Source organism: Schistocerca serialis, chromosome 3 (assembly GCF_023864345.2).
Source record: "Schistocerca serialis cubense isolate TAMUIC-IGC-003099 chromosome 3, iqSchSeri2.2, whole genome shotgun sequence".
Classification (NCBI taxonomy): Eukaryota; Metazoa; Arthropoda; class Insecta; order Orthoptera; family Acrididae; genus Schistocerca; species Schistocerca serialis.
Window position 1 is genome coordinate 351,541,217 of NC_064640.1, and position 17,375 is coordinate 351,558,591.

At 41.2% G+C, this 17,375-nt stretch overlaps 1 protein-coding gene across 1 annotated transcript in view; it reads right to left on the minus strand.

Annotated features, from left to right (window-relative positions):
• The window catches only part of LOC126470159 (potassium voltage-gated channel subfamily H member 2), a 670,689-nt gene that overhangs the window by 30,087 nt on the left and 623,227 nt on the right, over window positions 1-17,375 (minus strand). Inside the window, exons 15-17 of the mRNA XM_050097782.1 lie at window positions 16,921-17,368; window positions 15,071-15,200; window positions 14,799-14,917 (exon numbers count right to left, since the gene is read on the minus strand). Of these exons, the coding sequence (XP_049953739.1) occupies window positions 14,799-14,917; window positions 15,071-15,200; window positions 16,921-17,368 (697 nt within the window). The remainder of the gene's footprint in view (window positions 1-14,798; window positions 14,918-15,070; window positions 15,201-16,920; window positions 17,369-17,375) is intronic.

Sequence of the window (17,375 nt, forward strand, 5' to 3'; positions counted from 1 at the left end):
TATGCATCATATATCTCATAAAGATTGTGAGACCAAGAGAAGAGAGATTGGTGCACTTACAAGGGCATATAGACATTAGTGGGATACAACAGAAAATCAGTACTGCTATGAGTACCCTCCAGTATGCACTGTACCATAGCTTGTGGAGTATAAATCTAGATCCTTACTTTGAGCTCTTTATTAGTCACCTTGATTAGTTGTGGTGCTTTCTGTCAGATAAGAAAGAAATGTTTAATGATGTGTGGCAATTCCAACATAGATTTTTGAATAGATTCTGAGAGGAGAAGTAATAGAGAAATGTTATTTGGACTGCACAATGAGCTTTTAATGATTAATTTTCTAATTCCTGTGCTATAAGTTAGTAAGCCCTATCTTGATAATGTCTTGGCAATGGAAACTACAAGAAAGCAAATAACTGGTAGTGCTATAAGCAATCTATTGCCTTAAAGTACAGGGACACAACACTGGTAACCTGAAAACAGAATTAAGATAAAATATTTACAATTTAAAAACCGGCAGGAAATTTATAGAGTATGAACATTAACAAAGAACCACTGTTAAATTTAACAGAATCTATTATATACTTTAGTAGCTACTTGAAAATAACTTTATCAGTAAACTAATTAGAGAGAGGATTAAGAGACCTGGAATCACTACAGACATTGACATAATTTGTAAAAGAAAAATACAGTGTTTTATGTTAGTAAGAAGTAGGGTACGAAACAAAAAATGTGACTGGATAAATGATATCTTTGTAAAAATCATGCAGAGCACTGTCTTGGATTGATAGACATCGATAGATTTAGAATTAGATTCAAATGTATCCCAGAGGAGTATGTTCAGACCATTACCATTTCTGTTGTTGTGTTGTCTATAAATAACTAAATGGACAATATAAATAGTAATGACAGATTTTTAGCAGATGATGCAGTTATCTATAAAGAAATAATGTCTGAAAATCAATTATATGTAGCAGCTGGCAGGCTATCATTGGGGATGCCAGAAAAATGTGGTCAGTCAACTATGAAGATTGTTTCTAAAAGACTCATGGCCCACCCTAGACTATTGCTCGACTACATAGGACTCATACCAAACAGAACTAATGGGGGATATTAATTGTAAACAAAGAAGGGCTCCATGAATGGTCACAAGCTTGTTTGACTCTTACAATCATGTCATGAAAACACTGAAAAGCATCAACTGGCAATCAATTGAAAAAAAAACTTATTTAAACTTCAAAATATGTGAATGAAATGAGAAGAAATCACCAATATTTGATACAATGGTAACACACTCTACCATGGACTTCACACTGGTTTGCACAATATGGATGTAGATGTAGCATGATTCTACAGCAGCAGGAGTAGCAACCATGCACACAAGTGTGAGTTTTGTGGAGGGCCTACAGCGCCATGACCAGCACTGGATTAACACTGCTGTGAGCATTGTGAACACTGAGTTGTGCAGGCTGCTGCTGACTGAAATGAAATATCATATGAGTGCAGTGTCCGTTGCCTCAATTGAGAGATGGGGATATACTAGACATGGTCTACACCTGAATAAGAGAGGGGAAGATAGGTTGGCTGAGCTTCTTCCAGAAAATGTTTGGGGCCCTACATCACACAGAGCAAGAACCCTGCAGTTACTGTTGTCAGAGAGAATCCTTTTTTATGTTAGAATCAGGAGTCAAGCAGATTGTTAAAAACAAATAACAGAAGAGCCCCAAAAATGCTTAAGAATGCCCAGAAAAGTAAGGTCAGTTTATTTCATTAGGATATTAGAGGACTGGGTAATAAGGTAGAAGAGCTTATTGTCCGTTTGGAAAATTAGGAGAGCTCTGAAAAGATAATCACCCTGTGCCCATCAGAGTACCACATAACCACAGCATTAGAGACGGTAAATTTAAAATATTACACTGTAGCACCTCACTTATGTAGAACTAAAATGTTCACAAACATTGAGACAAGTATATTTTGTAGTGATCAGCACACTGAAGTGTGTGCATGTGATTTAATATTGAAAAATAGTTCACTTTTAATTTTAACTGCACATAAATCCCAATTTGGAAATTTACTATACTCTGGGTCAGACAGACAAGGACATCTGGTGTGAACATGCACAAAAGTAATAAAACACCATCTGTTTATATCTGTAATATTGTAGCACATTGGTTACTTTTTGCAGAAGCTGCCACTGAAATTTACAGTGCAATTATGGCATCAATTACAGCATATGGTATAGAGAGTTTGACACAACAAGAGAAACAATTATGTAGAATTACTGTTGCAGAAATGATGTTTACGAGGAAAGCAATGGGAAATACTAGAATAGATTGAGTTAGAAATGAACGAATCTCGTAACAGAACATACTTCTTCAAAGATAGCAATGAGTGTGGTGGTCAAGAAGTGTCAGTTGAGGTGTTATGGGCTTGTTAAGAGAATGGGACAGGAAAGAAAAGCTAAAAATGTATTTTAAACATGTGTGCAGGAAGGAGCTGGGTGAGGAAGACCTTGCATCACATGGGAGAACATGGTCAAGAAATTTGGACAAAGGCATGGATAAGCAATGATGCAAATGGAGAGATTTTGCAATAATAGAGTGGAATGAAAGAAATGCATACAGCGAGGTTACCCCAATGATTGAAAACAAAAGGGAAATGAGTTAGAAAAAGAAGAAGGGGTAGAAGAAGAAAAAGTAGAAGTGATAGTACTATGTAAAATTAATTGTAAATGGCCAGCCTGCACACATGCACACATAAAAAATGTAAAGCTGTAATCAACCTGAAGGTGTGCTCCCTGCCACCGTTGGATAAGCAGCTGCAGCAGCAAGTCGTATACTCCTAGCTCACTCATTTGTTACATAGTTTAATTCTTAATTTCTTTGCGAGTTTTTGGTACTTGCATTGTTTAATTCATAAATTTCGGGCATATTATAGAATTTGAGAGTTGTAGCATCGCGTTTTAGTACCTGAATAGTGTAAATTCGCGTAGTCATCTGTCTTCTGTTTTTGTTTTGAACGGCCGGTGTCGGTTGGTCACAGTCAGTGTGCTCCCTGCCACCGTTGGATAAGCAGCTGCAGCAGCAAGTCGTATACTCCTAGCTCACTCATTTGTTACATAGTTTAATTCTTAATTTCTTTGCATGTTTTTGGTACTTGCATTGTTTAATTCATAAATTTTGGGCGTATTATAGTATTTGAGAGTTGTAGCGTCGCGTTTTAGTACCTGAATAGTGTAAAATCGCGTAGTCTCCTTCCACCTCCGAGCAGTGTGTCAGTAGTGCGCAAGTAGCAGCATTACTGCATTTACTAGGCAATCTTGTATTTTAATAACCGTTTAAATTTTGTGTCGATTTGTTTGCACTCTCTGTAGATTAGTTCAGACGTTCTTTGCACAACAGTTTTTAACATGGATAGGGACTGCAACTGCTGTGTTCGGATGCAGGCTGAGTTGGCATCCCTTTGCTCCCAGCTTCAGGCAGTGTTGGCTTCGGTCACACAGCTTGAGGCTGTTGCCAATGGGCATCACTGTGGGGGTCCGGATGGGGGTTTGTCGGGGACAGCCAGCTCGTCCCATGCATCCCCCGATCGGACTACAACTGTAGTTGCCCAGGATACTGCCCACGTTGAGGCAGATCCCTCACCTGTGGTAGAGTGGGAGGTCGTCTCAAGGTGTGGCAGGGGGCGAAAGACATTCCGGAGGGCTGAACGGAAGGCCTCTCCAGTTTGTCTGACGAACCGGTTTCAGGCTCTGTCTCAGGCTGATACTGATCTTCGGCCTGACATGGCTGCTTGTCCTGTTCCAGAGGTTGCCCCTCAGTCTGCAAGATCCAGGCGGTCGCAGAGGGTGGGCTTACTGGTAGTTGGGAGCTCCAACGTCACGCGTGTAATGGGGCCCCTTAGGGATATGGCAGCAAGAGAGGGGAAGAAAACCAATGTGCCCTCCATTTGCATACCGGGGGGAGTCATTCCAGATGTGGAAAGGGTCCTTCCGGATGCCATGAAGGGTACAGGGTGCACCCATCTGCAGGTGGTCGCTCATGTCAGCACCAATGATGTGTGTCGCTATGGATCGGAGGAAATCCTCTCTGGCTTCCAGCAGCTATCTGATTTGGTGAAGACTGCCAGTCTCGCTAGCGGGATGAAAGCAGATCTCACCATCTGCAGCATCATCGACAGGACTGACTGCGGACCTTTGGTACAGAGCCGAGTGGAGGGTCTGAATCAGAGGCTGAGACGGTTCTGCGACCGTGTGGGCTGCAGATTCCTCGACTTGCGCCATAGGGTGGTGGGGTTTCAGGTTCCACTGGATAGGTCAGGAGTCCACTACACGCAACAAGTGGCTACACGGGTAGCAGGGGTTGTGTGGCATGGGCGGGGCTGTTTTTTATGTTAGATGGCCTTGGGCAAGTACAGAAAGGGCAACAGCTTCAACAGGTGTGGGGCAAAATCAGGACATACGGGGACCAAGCAGCAATCGGTATTGTAATTGTCAACTGTCGAAGCTGTGTTGGTAAAGTACCGGAACTTCAAGCATTGATAGAAAGCTGAAATTGTTATAGGTACAGAAAGCTGGCTGAAGCCAGATATAAATTTTGCCAAAATTTTTACAAAGGTACAGACGGTGTTTAGACAGGATAAATTGCATGCAACCGGTGGTGGAGTGTTCGTCGCTGTTAGTAGTAGTTTATCCTGTAGTGAAGTAGAAGTGGATAGTTCCTGTGAATTATTATGGGTGGAGGTTACACTAAACAACCAAGCTAGGTTAATAATTGGCTCCTTTTACCGACCTCCTGACTCAGCAGCATTAGTGGCAGAACAACTGAGGGAAAATTTGGAATACATTTCACATACATTTTCTCAGCATGTTATAGTCTTAGGTGGAGATTTCAATTTACCAGATATAGACTGGGACACTCAGATGTTTAGGACGGGTGGTAGGGACAGAGCATCGAGTGACATTATACTGAGTGCACTATCCGAAAATTACCTCGAGCAATTAAACAGAGAACCGACTCGTGGAGATAACATCTTGGACCTACTGATAACAAACAGACCTGAACTTTTCGACTCTGTATGTGCAGAACAGGGAATCAGTGATCATAAGGCCGTTGCAGCATCCCTGAATATGGAAGTTAATAGGAATATAAAAAAAGGGAGGAAGGTTTATCTGTTTAGCAAGAGTAATAGAAGGCAGATTTCAGACTACCTAACAGATCAAAACGAAAATTTCTGTTCCGACACTGACAATGTTGATTGTTTATGGAAAAAGTTCAAGGCAATCGTAAAATGCGTTTTAGACAGGTACGTGCCGAGTAAAACTGTGAGGGACGGGAAAAACCCACCGTGGCACAACAACAAAGTTAGGAAACTACTGCGAAAGCAAAGAGAGCTTCACTCCAAGTTTAAACGCAGCCAAAACCTCTCAGACAAACAGAAGCTAAACGATGTCAAAGTTAGCGTAAGGAGGGCTATGCGTGAAGCGTTCATTGAATTCGAAAGTAAAATTCTATGTACCGACTTGACAGAAAATCCTAGGAAGTTCTGGTCTTATGTTAAATCAGTAAGTGGCTCGAAACAGCATATCCAGACACTACGGGATGATGATGGCGTTGAAACAGAGGATAATATGCGTAAAGCTGAAATACTAAACACATTTTTCCAAAGCTGTTTCACAAAGGAAGACCACACTGCAGTTCCTTCTCTAAATCCTCGCACAAATGAAAAAATGGCTGACATCGAAATAAGTGTCCAAGGAATAGAAAAGCAACTGGAATCACTCAACAGAGGAAAGTCCACTGGACCTGACGGGATACCAATTAGATTCTACACAGACTACGCGAAAGAACTTGCCCCCCTTCTAACAGCCGTGTACCGCAAGTCTCTAGAGGAACGGAAGGTTCCAAATGATTGGAAAAGAGCACAGGTAGTCCCAGTCTTCAAGAAGGGTCGTCGAGCAGATGCGCAAACCTATAGACCTATATCTCTGATGTCGATCTGTTGTAGAATTTTAGAACATGTTTTTTGCTCGAGTATCATGTCGTTTTTGGAAACCCAGAATCTACTATGCAGGAATCAACATGGATTCTGGAAACAGCGATCGTGTGAGACCCAACTCACTTTATTTGTTCATGAGACCCAGAAAATATTAGATACAGGCTCCCAGGTAGATGCTACTTTTCTTGACTTCCGGAAGGCGTTCGATACAGTTCCGCACTGTCGCCTGATAAACAAAGTAAGAGCCTACAGAATATCAGACCAGCTGTGTGGTTGGATTGAAGAGTTTTTAGCAAACAGAACACAGCATGTTGTTATCAATGGAGAGACGTCTACAGACGTTAAAGTGACCTCTGGCGTGCCACAGGGGAGTGTTATGGGACCATTGCTTTTCCCAATATATACAAATGACCTAGTAGATAGTGTCAGAAGTGCCATGCGGCTTTTCGCGGATGATGCTGTAGTATACAGAGAAGTTGCAGCATTAGAAAATTGTAGCAAAATGCAGGAAGATCTGCAGCAGATAGGTACTTGGTGCAGGGAGTGGCAACTGACCCTTAACATAGACAAATGTAATGTATTGCGAATACATAGAAAGAAGGATCCTTTATTGTATGATTACATGATAGCGGAACAAACACTGGTAGCAGTTACTTCTGTAAAATATCTGGGAGTATGCGTGCGGAACGATTTGAAGTGGAATGATCATATAAAATTAATTGTTGGTAAGGTGGGTATCAGGTTGAGATTCATTGGGAGAGTCCTTAGAAAATGTAGTCCATCAACAAAGGAGGTGGCTTACAAAACACTCGTTCGACCTATATTTGAGTATTGCTCATCAGTGTGGGATCCGTACCAGATCGGGTTGACGGAGGAGATAGAGAAGATCCAAAGAAGAGCGACGCGTTTCATCACCGTGTTATTTGGTAACCGTGATAGCATTACGGAGATATTTAACAAACTCAAGTGGCAGACTCTGCAAGAGAGGCGCTCGGCATCGAGGTGTAGCTTGCTTGCCAGGTTTCGGGAGGGTGCGTTTCTGGATGAGGTATCGAATATATTGCTTCCCCCTACTTATACCTCCCAAGGAGATCACGAATGTAAAATTAGAGAGATTAGAGCACACACGGAGGCTTTCAGACAGTCGTTCTTCCTGCGAACCATACGCGACTGGAACAGGAAAGGGAGGTAATGACAGTGGCACGTAAAGTGCCCTCTGCCACACACCGTTGGGTGGTTTGTGGAGTATAAATGTAGATATGTAGATGTAGAAGGTTGGTTTGAACACCACAGTGCTTTACTATGCATGAGCCTGTTAGAGTTGGCATGCCATTGTCACCCTCTGGCCTTTGAACTGATGTACCAAGCCAGTTATAGGGGTAAGTACAGTTTAACATGAATTCTGAACTATGGTAAAACTCAGAATATTCCATTAACAAACATTGGCAAAGGTGAAAGAAGGGAAACATGACAGATAACAATCCTGGGACATACTAAGAATTGTAGCTGAGACCTTTGGGTCTGCAGTCTAACACTTTACCAATGATACATACTTATCACTTATCGTTACACTATAATTAATTTAATAGCCTGTGAACTGAGGTACTTGTTGTTTTGATATATCAAGCAAAAGACCCAATGAACAAACTAATACCTTCCTTACAAACCAAAGACAGAGCAACAGTATTCCAAAATGAGTCACACTGCAGTTTTCAGGGCACCTTTTTCACACCGTATTTTCTAAAAAATACTTCACACAAATTTTAGCCAAAGATTTACTTTTCCAGGATCTAAATTAATGTTTGGTTCCACCTTAAAATACTTTATGTAGTAAAGCCCAAATCTTATTATGCTGCCAATGAATCTAATGGTGACACATGTAGCACAGTAAAACAATATAGAAATTTTTGCTTGTTCAATCAGATTATTTTGCCCAAGTTTGAACAAAACACTGATAACCTGAAAGTCCCTCTCGACAACTGCACAGCTTACCTTGCAGGTCAATCAGCGTTTGCACTAAATATTCTACTCAGTGCTGATGAGTTTAGCGCCACTTAAATGTGGCTCAACCTGGATTTACCTCCCTAATTATTACTACTTATATTGCTACTGATAACCAAGACTAATTCTGAAAATGTACCCTGAAGTTTATTTAGTTATTTTTTTTTAATAATGTACAGGTTATGTTTTCACTGTTTGTATTCAGCCTTAAACAATAAGCCAAATTTTTTACTACTGTTTTCAAGATGGAATGAACTTTCCATGAAGGAATGCAGATTGGATCTCCATGGCAAGTTGCTTAAAATAAGAGGACTATATACTCATTACTTGTTCTTTGCTGCATGAGTAGCTGCCTCCTCTATACAATGCATCCCAACTTACCAAGCTCAGTCAAACATGTGTTTACTCAACAGTGTCAGGAGAACTGAATGGATAAAAGGGTTAAATTTAACAGTTAATCAAGAATGAGGTCACTGGAGATAAGGTAATGGCTCCACTAAAGAACAGTAGAGAAGGAAATTGCCACGCCATTATCGAGGGAAGCATAATGGTATTTGCTGGAAGATATTTGAGAAAATGATTGAAAACCTAAATTATGAGAATCAGGCAGTGATGTAATTATTAAAGTCTATGAGTAAACAAACACACTGTTAAGCTGTTGTTATTGACCATGGTAATTCAAAGACTATCATATGAAAGTATCACATACAGTTCAAACTGCATGTTTCAGTTTGCTTGTAAATTCTAATTATATAATTTTTATGTTACCGGGACTGATATACATAACCATGTGAAAGAAACATTTGTCTGTAACTGATGACTGTCACTGATTATCAGCTAGGTGTCATAGTTTCTGTGTAAATTTTATTACCACTGTTAGTCATGATACACTCAACTTAATAGCAGATAAATAGCATTTGCCACTTTCAAACCACTGGGAACCTCAATGTTTATGATCAACAGATATCAGTCCACTGCTTTTGAGTATAAGAGTGCATTATGTTGGACATCAAAAATGTTATATTGTCCATATATAAGCACCTACACTGAGGTATCTACCACAGCACTGCATCAGACCTGTTCAGGTTGTACACCCCTTACTGGAAATGGCTTGTAATGGGCAGCATAGGTATTCCTAGTCACAAGTCCAGTGTTGTAGCATTGTGCTATTTCCTGCCACTGTTTGCTATTGCCTACATTGCAGACACTGAATAATGATTTGCAATGTCTCTTCTAAATTTCAGATAAGAGCTTCACTCTCCCTAATCCACTGAACATGTCTCGTTTTATCAGTCTTTGCCCATGTGCTATTTTTCTAAGAGACTCAGCTATAAGATTATCTTTGGAGCTTCCACGATCTGACAAACCAAATTCCACACATGCATGCATTTGTTGATAAAAGAGGAGTCAGAGCCAAAACAGAAGTAGAAATTCAAGATGGGTCACTTATTTTATTGGGTTAAAATATTGCCTCCTATCTGTTTAGAAGACAGTGGAGAATTCCCAAGTTACAAGCTCCAGCATTTCATTATAGGCATGACCAACTACCTGCTGCACTAGTATTAGTTGTAGGAAAGGGGAATTTTGTAAAATTCAGTAAAGGCACAGTTGGGTGATGAAGTCTGGGGCCGCTGGCAGTGTGTGGTAATAGTCGGCAGCCAGTAGGCCAGACAGGGTTAACATGATGTGGAGCTGCAGCGACGTATTGCACATACAATTTGTTTGGAGTAAAGTAACAGCGAGGCAGGGAACTGCAGCATTGCTTTAAGTAATTGCGATGTATGAGGCAAGGCAGTAGGCCAGAGCCAGGAGTGACAATATGTAAGTGGCTGACATATGGAAATTTACCCTTGCCATAGTTTCTGTCTCTCTCTGACGCTACGTCAGAAGCAAGGGGAAAAGCAGTATAAATAGTTGGGCACTTTTAGCTTGAGGGGGTGCCAGGTCAGTCGAGAATCGGGTCGGACCTGTGCTGGTCTATGCTTATAGGGGCCAGTCTGGTAACGATGTTGTAAATATTCTGTGTAAACCTGTACTTTGTTTCTATGTACTTATTCGCGCTGTATTCCACATCTGGGGACAAAACACTGGGGTGGGACAGAATGGCAGCTGGGTACTTGGAGATTCCACAGTCTGCCTGAAGGAGGGCAGTGACAGTGGTCTGCAGTGGGTCCAGGACGGACCACGTTTGCTTCCCACCTGGCGCACCAGGGTCTGTGCAAATCGTACACTGCAAGAGGTGTGGCACTGCTGCAGCAACACCGGAGATGACGGTGGGTGTTGCCATCCGACAAGCACCACTAGTGGCAAGTTGCGGCACCGCATCCAGGAGGGCGCGTGTTCGTGTCTGGTCTTGTCCTGGTAGCAGCAGCAGCCGAGGGCCATTCGTGACCAGTACATCCACCTTTGTCCCATGGTTGGACAGAGCAGGCCAAATGGGATGGAGGGCGGCAAAGACCAGGGACTGTAGCAGTCTCCGGAATCGCAGGCAGCTACGTGGCGCAAGATGTGACGCATCAGTGGGCAGCAACTAGGCAGAGCATGGCCGACTTCCAGCTGAGTGGCCTTGATGACGGAGCAGTGGCGTTAGCATACCAGGAGTTGCTGTGCCGGCTGGACTCATGGAACAGTGCTGTGGGGGGCATGCCGACACTACACTGCACCCATCAAAGTACTATAAGTTATGTGAATAAACTAATGCTATTATATTGAACTTGCTCAGCCTCATGACAAAATACTGCATGGTAGGTATCAGTTTTAGCTCTGCCAACTGAATTCCCGGGTGCGACCATCGATGGGCCGCAACATACCTATGCTGCCCATTACAAGCCATTTCCAGTAAGGGGTGTACAACCTGAACAGGTCTGATGCAGTGCTGTGGTAGATACCTCAGCATAGGTGCTTATATATGGACAATATAACACTTTTGATGTCCAACATAATGCACTCTTATTTATACTCAAAAGCAGTGGACTGATATCTGTTGATCATAAACATTGAGGTTCCCAGCGGTTTCAAAGTGGCAAATGCTATTTATCTGCTATTATGTTAGGTGCTTATATATGGACAATATAACACTTTTGATGTCCAACATAATGCACTCTTATTTATACTCAAAAGCAGTGGACTGATATCTGTTGATCATAAACATTGAGGTTCCCAGCGGCTTCAAAGTGGCAAATGCTATTTATCTGCTATTAAGTTGAGTGTATCATGAATAACAATGGTAATAAAATTTACACAGAAACTATGACACCTAGCTGATAATCAGTGACAGTCATCAGTTACAGACAAATGTTTCTTTCACATGGTTATGTATATCAGTCCCGGTAACATAAAAATTATATAATTAGAATTTACAAGCAAACTGAAACATGCATTTTGAACTGTATGTGATACTTTCATATGACAGTCTTTGAATTACCATGGTCATTAACAACAACTTAACAGTGTGTTTGTTTACTCATAGACTTTAATGATTACACTGCTACAGATGGTCAAAGTAAAATCTTATATTTTGTAGTGTGCTGAAACTTTTATGTGCTTCACATTTTAATGAAATACACACACCAAAAAAAGTTTTACATCACTTTGGTTCTGAGAATTCCGGATCCTGTACAGAAAATTGGTATAGAGATCAACATAAACATCATTTCTGCCCATTTTATTGCTCATGAAAACCACACATTGCATGCTGTACCACCATACAGTGAGACCTCCATAGGTGGTAGTCCAGATTGCTGTACACACTGGTACCCAGTAGCATGTCCTCTTGCATTGAAGTATGCCTGTATTTGTTGTGGCATACTATCCACAAGTTCATCAAGGCACTGTTGGTCCAGATTTTCCCTCTCCTCAATGGCAATTCAGCATAGATCTGTCAGAGTGGTTGGTGGATCACTTTTCAATCTATCCCAGGCATGTTTGATAGGGTTTATGTTGGGAGAAAATGCTGGCCACTCTAGTCGAGTGATGTCATTATCCTGAAGGATGTCATTTACAAGATGTGCATGATGGGACATGAATTGTTGTCTGTGAAGACGAATGCCTCACCAATATGCTGCCAATGTGGTTGCACTATCGGTCGGAGGATGGCATTCACATATTGTACAGCCATTACGGTGCCTTCCATGACCACCAGTGGTGTATGTCAGCCCCACATAACGCGCCCCCCAAAACAGCAGGGAACCTCCCTCCACCTTGTTTCACTCACTGGATAGTGTGTCTAAGGCATTCGGCCTGACCAGGTTGCCTCCAAACACATCTCTGGTGATTGTCTGGTTGAAGGCATATGCAACACTTATCGGTGAAGAGAACATGATGCCAATCCTGAGCGGTCCATTCACCATGTTGTTGGGCCCATCTGTACCATGCTGCATGGTGTTTTGGTTCCAAAGATGGATCTCCCCATGGACTTCGGGAGTGAAGTTGCGTGTCTTGCAGCCTATTGTGCATAGTTTGAGTCGTAACATGGCATCCTGTGGCTGCATGATAAGCATTATTCAACATAGTGGTGTTGCTGTCAGAGTTCCTCCGAGCCATAAACCATAGGTAGTGGTCATCCACTGCAGTAGTAGCCCTGGGGCAGTCTAAGCGAGGCATGTCATCAACAGTTCCTGTCTCTATGTATCTCCTCCATGTCCAAAGAACATCGCTTTGGTTCACTCCGAGATGCCTGGACACTTCCCTTGTTGAGAGCCCTTCCTGGCACAAAGAAACAATGCGGATGTAATTGAACTGCCGTACTGACCGTCTAGGCATGGTTGAACTACAAACAACACGAGCTGTGTACCTCCTTCCTGATGGAATGACTGGAACTGATTGGCTGTAGGTGCTGCTTATGCATGGTTGTTTACATCTTTGGGCAGGTTTAGTGACATCTCTGATCAGTCAAAGGGATTGTGTCTGTGATACAATATCCACAGTCGATGTCTATCTTAAGGAGTTCTGGGAACTGGGGTGAAGCAAAACTTTTTTTGATGTGTGTATATTTCACATGATACATTACAAGCTCTTCAAAATTGGGTTTACTTATTGATTGAACAATCAATTATGCTAAAAAATAGAGTAAACAGATTTTTTTCCATACATTGCGTATGGCTTAGTCTCCCATCTCACATCATCTTCTGATCATTCGCAGTAGGAACTTTATGAAATTGCTGAAGGTATTGTCCAATATACAAATTGGTTACTTCTTCATGCTCTATTCATAAAAAGCCCGATGTAAAATTCGATTCATTGTATTGTTGTTAATCATTTTTTTAAAAGTTTAATGTAAACTGTTTAATATTTCATTAAACACAGTAAACATAATCAAATACAATTTATTATTCCTCATTCAAATTAAAATGTTTTTGAAGAAAGAATTTTCTGACCGTTCTGCAATGAGGTATTGAAATAACTCAATGGTAACAGATGAAAATTTGTGCTGGACCACAGCTATAGAAAATAAACTTTTTTTAACAATTACCAAAGTTTAGAAATGACTGACAGTTTTCAGCACTGGTTGTTTATATAGAATATTGTCTGCATCAGTTTAATATAATAAAATGGTTCAAATGGCTCTGAGCACTATGGGACTCAACCGCTGAGGTCATTAGTCCCCTAGAACTTAGAACTAGTTAAACCGAACTAACCTAAGGACATCACAAACATCCATGCCCGAGGCAGGATTCGAACCTGCGACCATAGCGGTCTTGCGGTTCCAGACTGTAGCGCCTTTAACCACACGGCCACTTCGGCCGGCTATAATAAAATATGAAAGCATGAAGACAGTATAAGAAAGTAAGAAAATTACATCAAGACAGTCAGAGAGAACACACTACAAAAACATTTGTTGGGAATAACTCTTAGAGTTATGATTTAATATGAATTTTACAGAGCTATTGGCTAAGAATTTGGGAATCAGTCATAATCTGTACTATGTAATCAGTGTACCTTCTTTATTGAAAGTCGTAATAAGGTAGCTGAGGTGCCAAATCTTGCTCAGAGCAATGTTAAAGGAAAGCACACTTAGCCCCAGTTGCAGGAGCATATTAAGTAATGATACTTGCTACAATAGTAGTTTATCTACACATTTCTATCTTAAATAAACTTAAATAAACAGTAATGTAAGTTGTAGTGGTAAATATATAGTTTACGGAGGATTAAAATTATAATTAGGGACTATATATGATGAACAGGGGAACAATATATTAGTGCTGAATTATTCTCTCTCTCTCTCTCTCTCTCTCTCTCTCTCCCTCTCTTTCTGTATGTTTCTACTTCTGAAGTACCTATTCAGAGAGTGTTTGCAGTTTCACTTGAGAACTGTACTGTGAACTTATACACCAATTGCAGTCTAGTAGTTGTGTGTGTGTGTGTGTGTGTGTGTGTGTGTGTGTGTGTGTGTGTGTGTGTGTGTGTGTGTGTGTCAGATCTCATAATTGGAAGGTGCAGTGTTTAAATCCCCATCCACCCATTCTGATTTACTTCACTGTGGTTTCCATAAAGCAGTCATGGAGTGGATTATTTGAAAAGAAGACAACTTAATTTCCTTTTTCCTGTCCTTTAAACAATCCAACTTGTACACCATATCTAAAGATCTCATTCTTATTATCGATAAACTGTAGTCAAAGATTTCTCCTTCAAAAATATCAGCACAATACCAAAAGTAACTACATAACAAGATTGTGGTAAAAATGGGTGCAAGGAAAGACAAGAGGTCAGCCATAGGGTGAATGAAAATTAGCACAGAGAATTAACAAAAAATTGCAAACAACAAATAATTGGTGCTTCTTTGTTAAACAGGTATTACATTACCTGAAATTATTTGAAGGCAATGAAGCTGGAGTCTCGTGAGATGCACTATAACTTCTCTGGGCACTAGGAGCATGATCTCGGGAGGATCTTCCTGACCTCTGGCCAAAGTCAGAAGAAGACTTTGAACCAGATATTAAAATTACAAATTAGAATATTACACACATGAAGATACCACAGCTATACTATTTAATGAGAAATAAAAATGAGTTACCATTTACAAAATTTAAACAAATATTTAGCAGAGTCAGTTGCAGCTAAGCTGCATCACTTACCTCTCGCACATCAGGTATGACTGATGAGCCAGATGATTCAGAGCTGTGACCCTGTTGCTGCTGTTGCTTCAGAATACTAAGTATCATTCTCACATCACTAGCTACACTGTGTTCCAGTGCCTGCACTTGCCTGTGGGCAACAGGAGGATGTTAAATAATATTAATTAAGGGATAAAAATTGTTTTAAGGTAATGAAATTATTGAAAACAATATTTTATATTAAGTGACATAATGCAGTCTATATTGACTATATAAATAATTTAAGATTATAGGTAATGACTTGCCAAATAGTGGAGGCACTGACCGGTACATAAACATGACAAAAAACTTACTAGCTTTCAGACCTGTGACTGCACTGTGCTGGGTGAACACACAATGCCAGGACTGCCGTTCTGGAGCCATATTTGTTGAGGGATTGTGTTGTGTGTGGTAAGTGAGGTGAGTAAGGAGGTGGGCAGTGGCAGGGATGGTTGGGTAAGGGTGACTGACAGCTCAGAGGGAGCAGAAGTGCATGATAGGATTGTGGGAGGGAGAGGTAGCAGGTGCACGGGATAGTAATGTGACCACAGAGTTGATGCAGCACACGACAATGGTGGGGTGAAAGAGTGGATTCTGCAGCCTGCACAATCTAAGCAATATACCAGTCCATTCTTATGCCACAACCACTCCCAATCCCTTGTCATATGTGTCATACCACTGTGGGAGACACAGTGCAAGACCTGTCTGATACACCCAGTTGGCACATCCTATGCCAATCTGGTTACCCATTTTACATGGGTGTGGCCAGGTAAAGTTGTCCACCTGAACAGACAGCAATGAACAAACTGTAGCCAACAGCAAAGTTGTCCACCCAGTAATAGAACACAATGCTGAGCATGACACTCCCAATTCCAATGGCTGCTTAACAGTCTGTGTACTCTGGATCCTTCCTCCTGACACTAGCTCTTCTGGAGTACACAGATGGGCATTGTCCTCACAACACATCCTTCATTCCTGTAATCCTTACAGCTGTAGTCTCTCCGCACCATCATCACTGTGCACTGCAGGAACTCATCACTGCTGGTGCTTATGCTACATTCTTATCCTGTGCACCTACTGCCTCTCTCTCCCACATTCCTATATCCCATGCACATGTTGCCTATGTCTGAGCCATCTGCCACTCTTCTGCAACCCTCTCTCTTGCTTGCTGCCTCCTTTCTCTTCTTACTCACTCTACATGATACAGTCTCTGACCCCAGTCACGCTACAGAACTTCAGTCCTGGCATGATTTTGCATGCATATGCACTATAGCTTTAAAAAGGACTTGTCTGAATGTTGGAAAGTTTTCAGTCTTGTTGCTGTGCCTGTCAATGACTCAATGCCTCTACTATTGAGTGTACTGTTACTTTCATTCTTAAATTATTCACATTCTACCAGGACATTCAATTACCATATCTGACTACATAAAGAAATGGAGTAATGCAACACGTTATAACGCTGGAAAAAGTGACATCAAAATGGTGTCATGAATAAGTGATATATTATAAAAGAATATGAGAATGATAGGCTTACTTTAAGGAAAGTTAATCTACAAACAATAAACTTACAAAATAAAATAGTAGCAAGAGAATAAAAGTGAGACACTTGGTAATACTGTGGCTGCAGAATTTATAGATCATTACTTTAGTCATGGTGAAAATGAGTGCCAAGGGATCTTACTGCTAAAAGTGAATGTGCACTTGTCTTTTGCTAATATTCAGATTTTTTCACATCAAATAAAATAAATGAAACACATTTTAAGTTAATAATTATAACAATAAAAAATTACTGAAATAAAAAAGAAATTATTATCCTTTCACAGTTTACACACCTGCTCAGCTGATTTATCATTGCGTAGACATCAGGTTCCCTCCCAGGTTGTGTCCAAGCTGGTGAGCCAGTGTACTCGGCCCGAGTGTGACCGGGAGTTTGGTAACTTCCTGTCGATAATACTGTTTGTTGAGCACCTACATGGGAATAGACCAATGAATGGTCAGCAGTCTGCTGATGCTGTCGGTACATATCTACTCGCTGCAGAGGACTGGAATGTATGGGGGGTGAAGGTGTTGTGTAATAGGATGACTCGGTCGCTTGGCTTAAAGCTGACAGAGGTGCTTGTTGTGGGGTAGCAGGGATAGGCACACTGGGGATACTGTGAAGGTTATCATCTCGTTCGTCATATTGAACAGCTACTGCTGTTGTCGATGTCACTGATGACTGTTGTGTTTCAGATGTGCGGCGGCGGGAAAGGTGGGGAGTCGATAAGCCAATTCCTGAAACTGAATC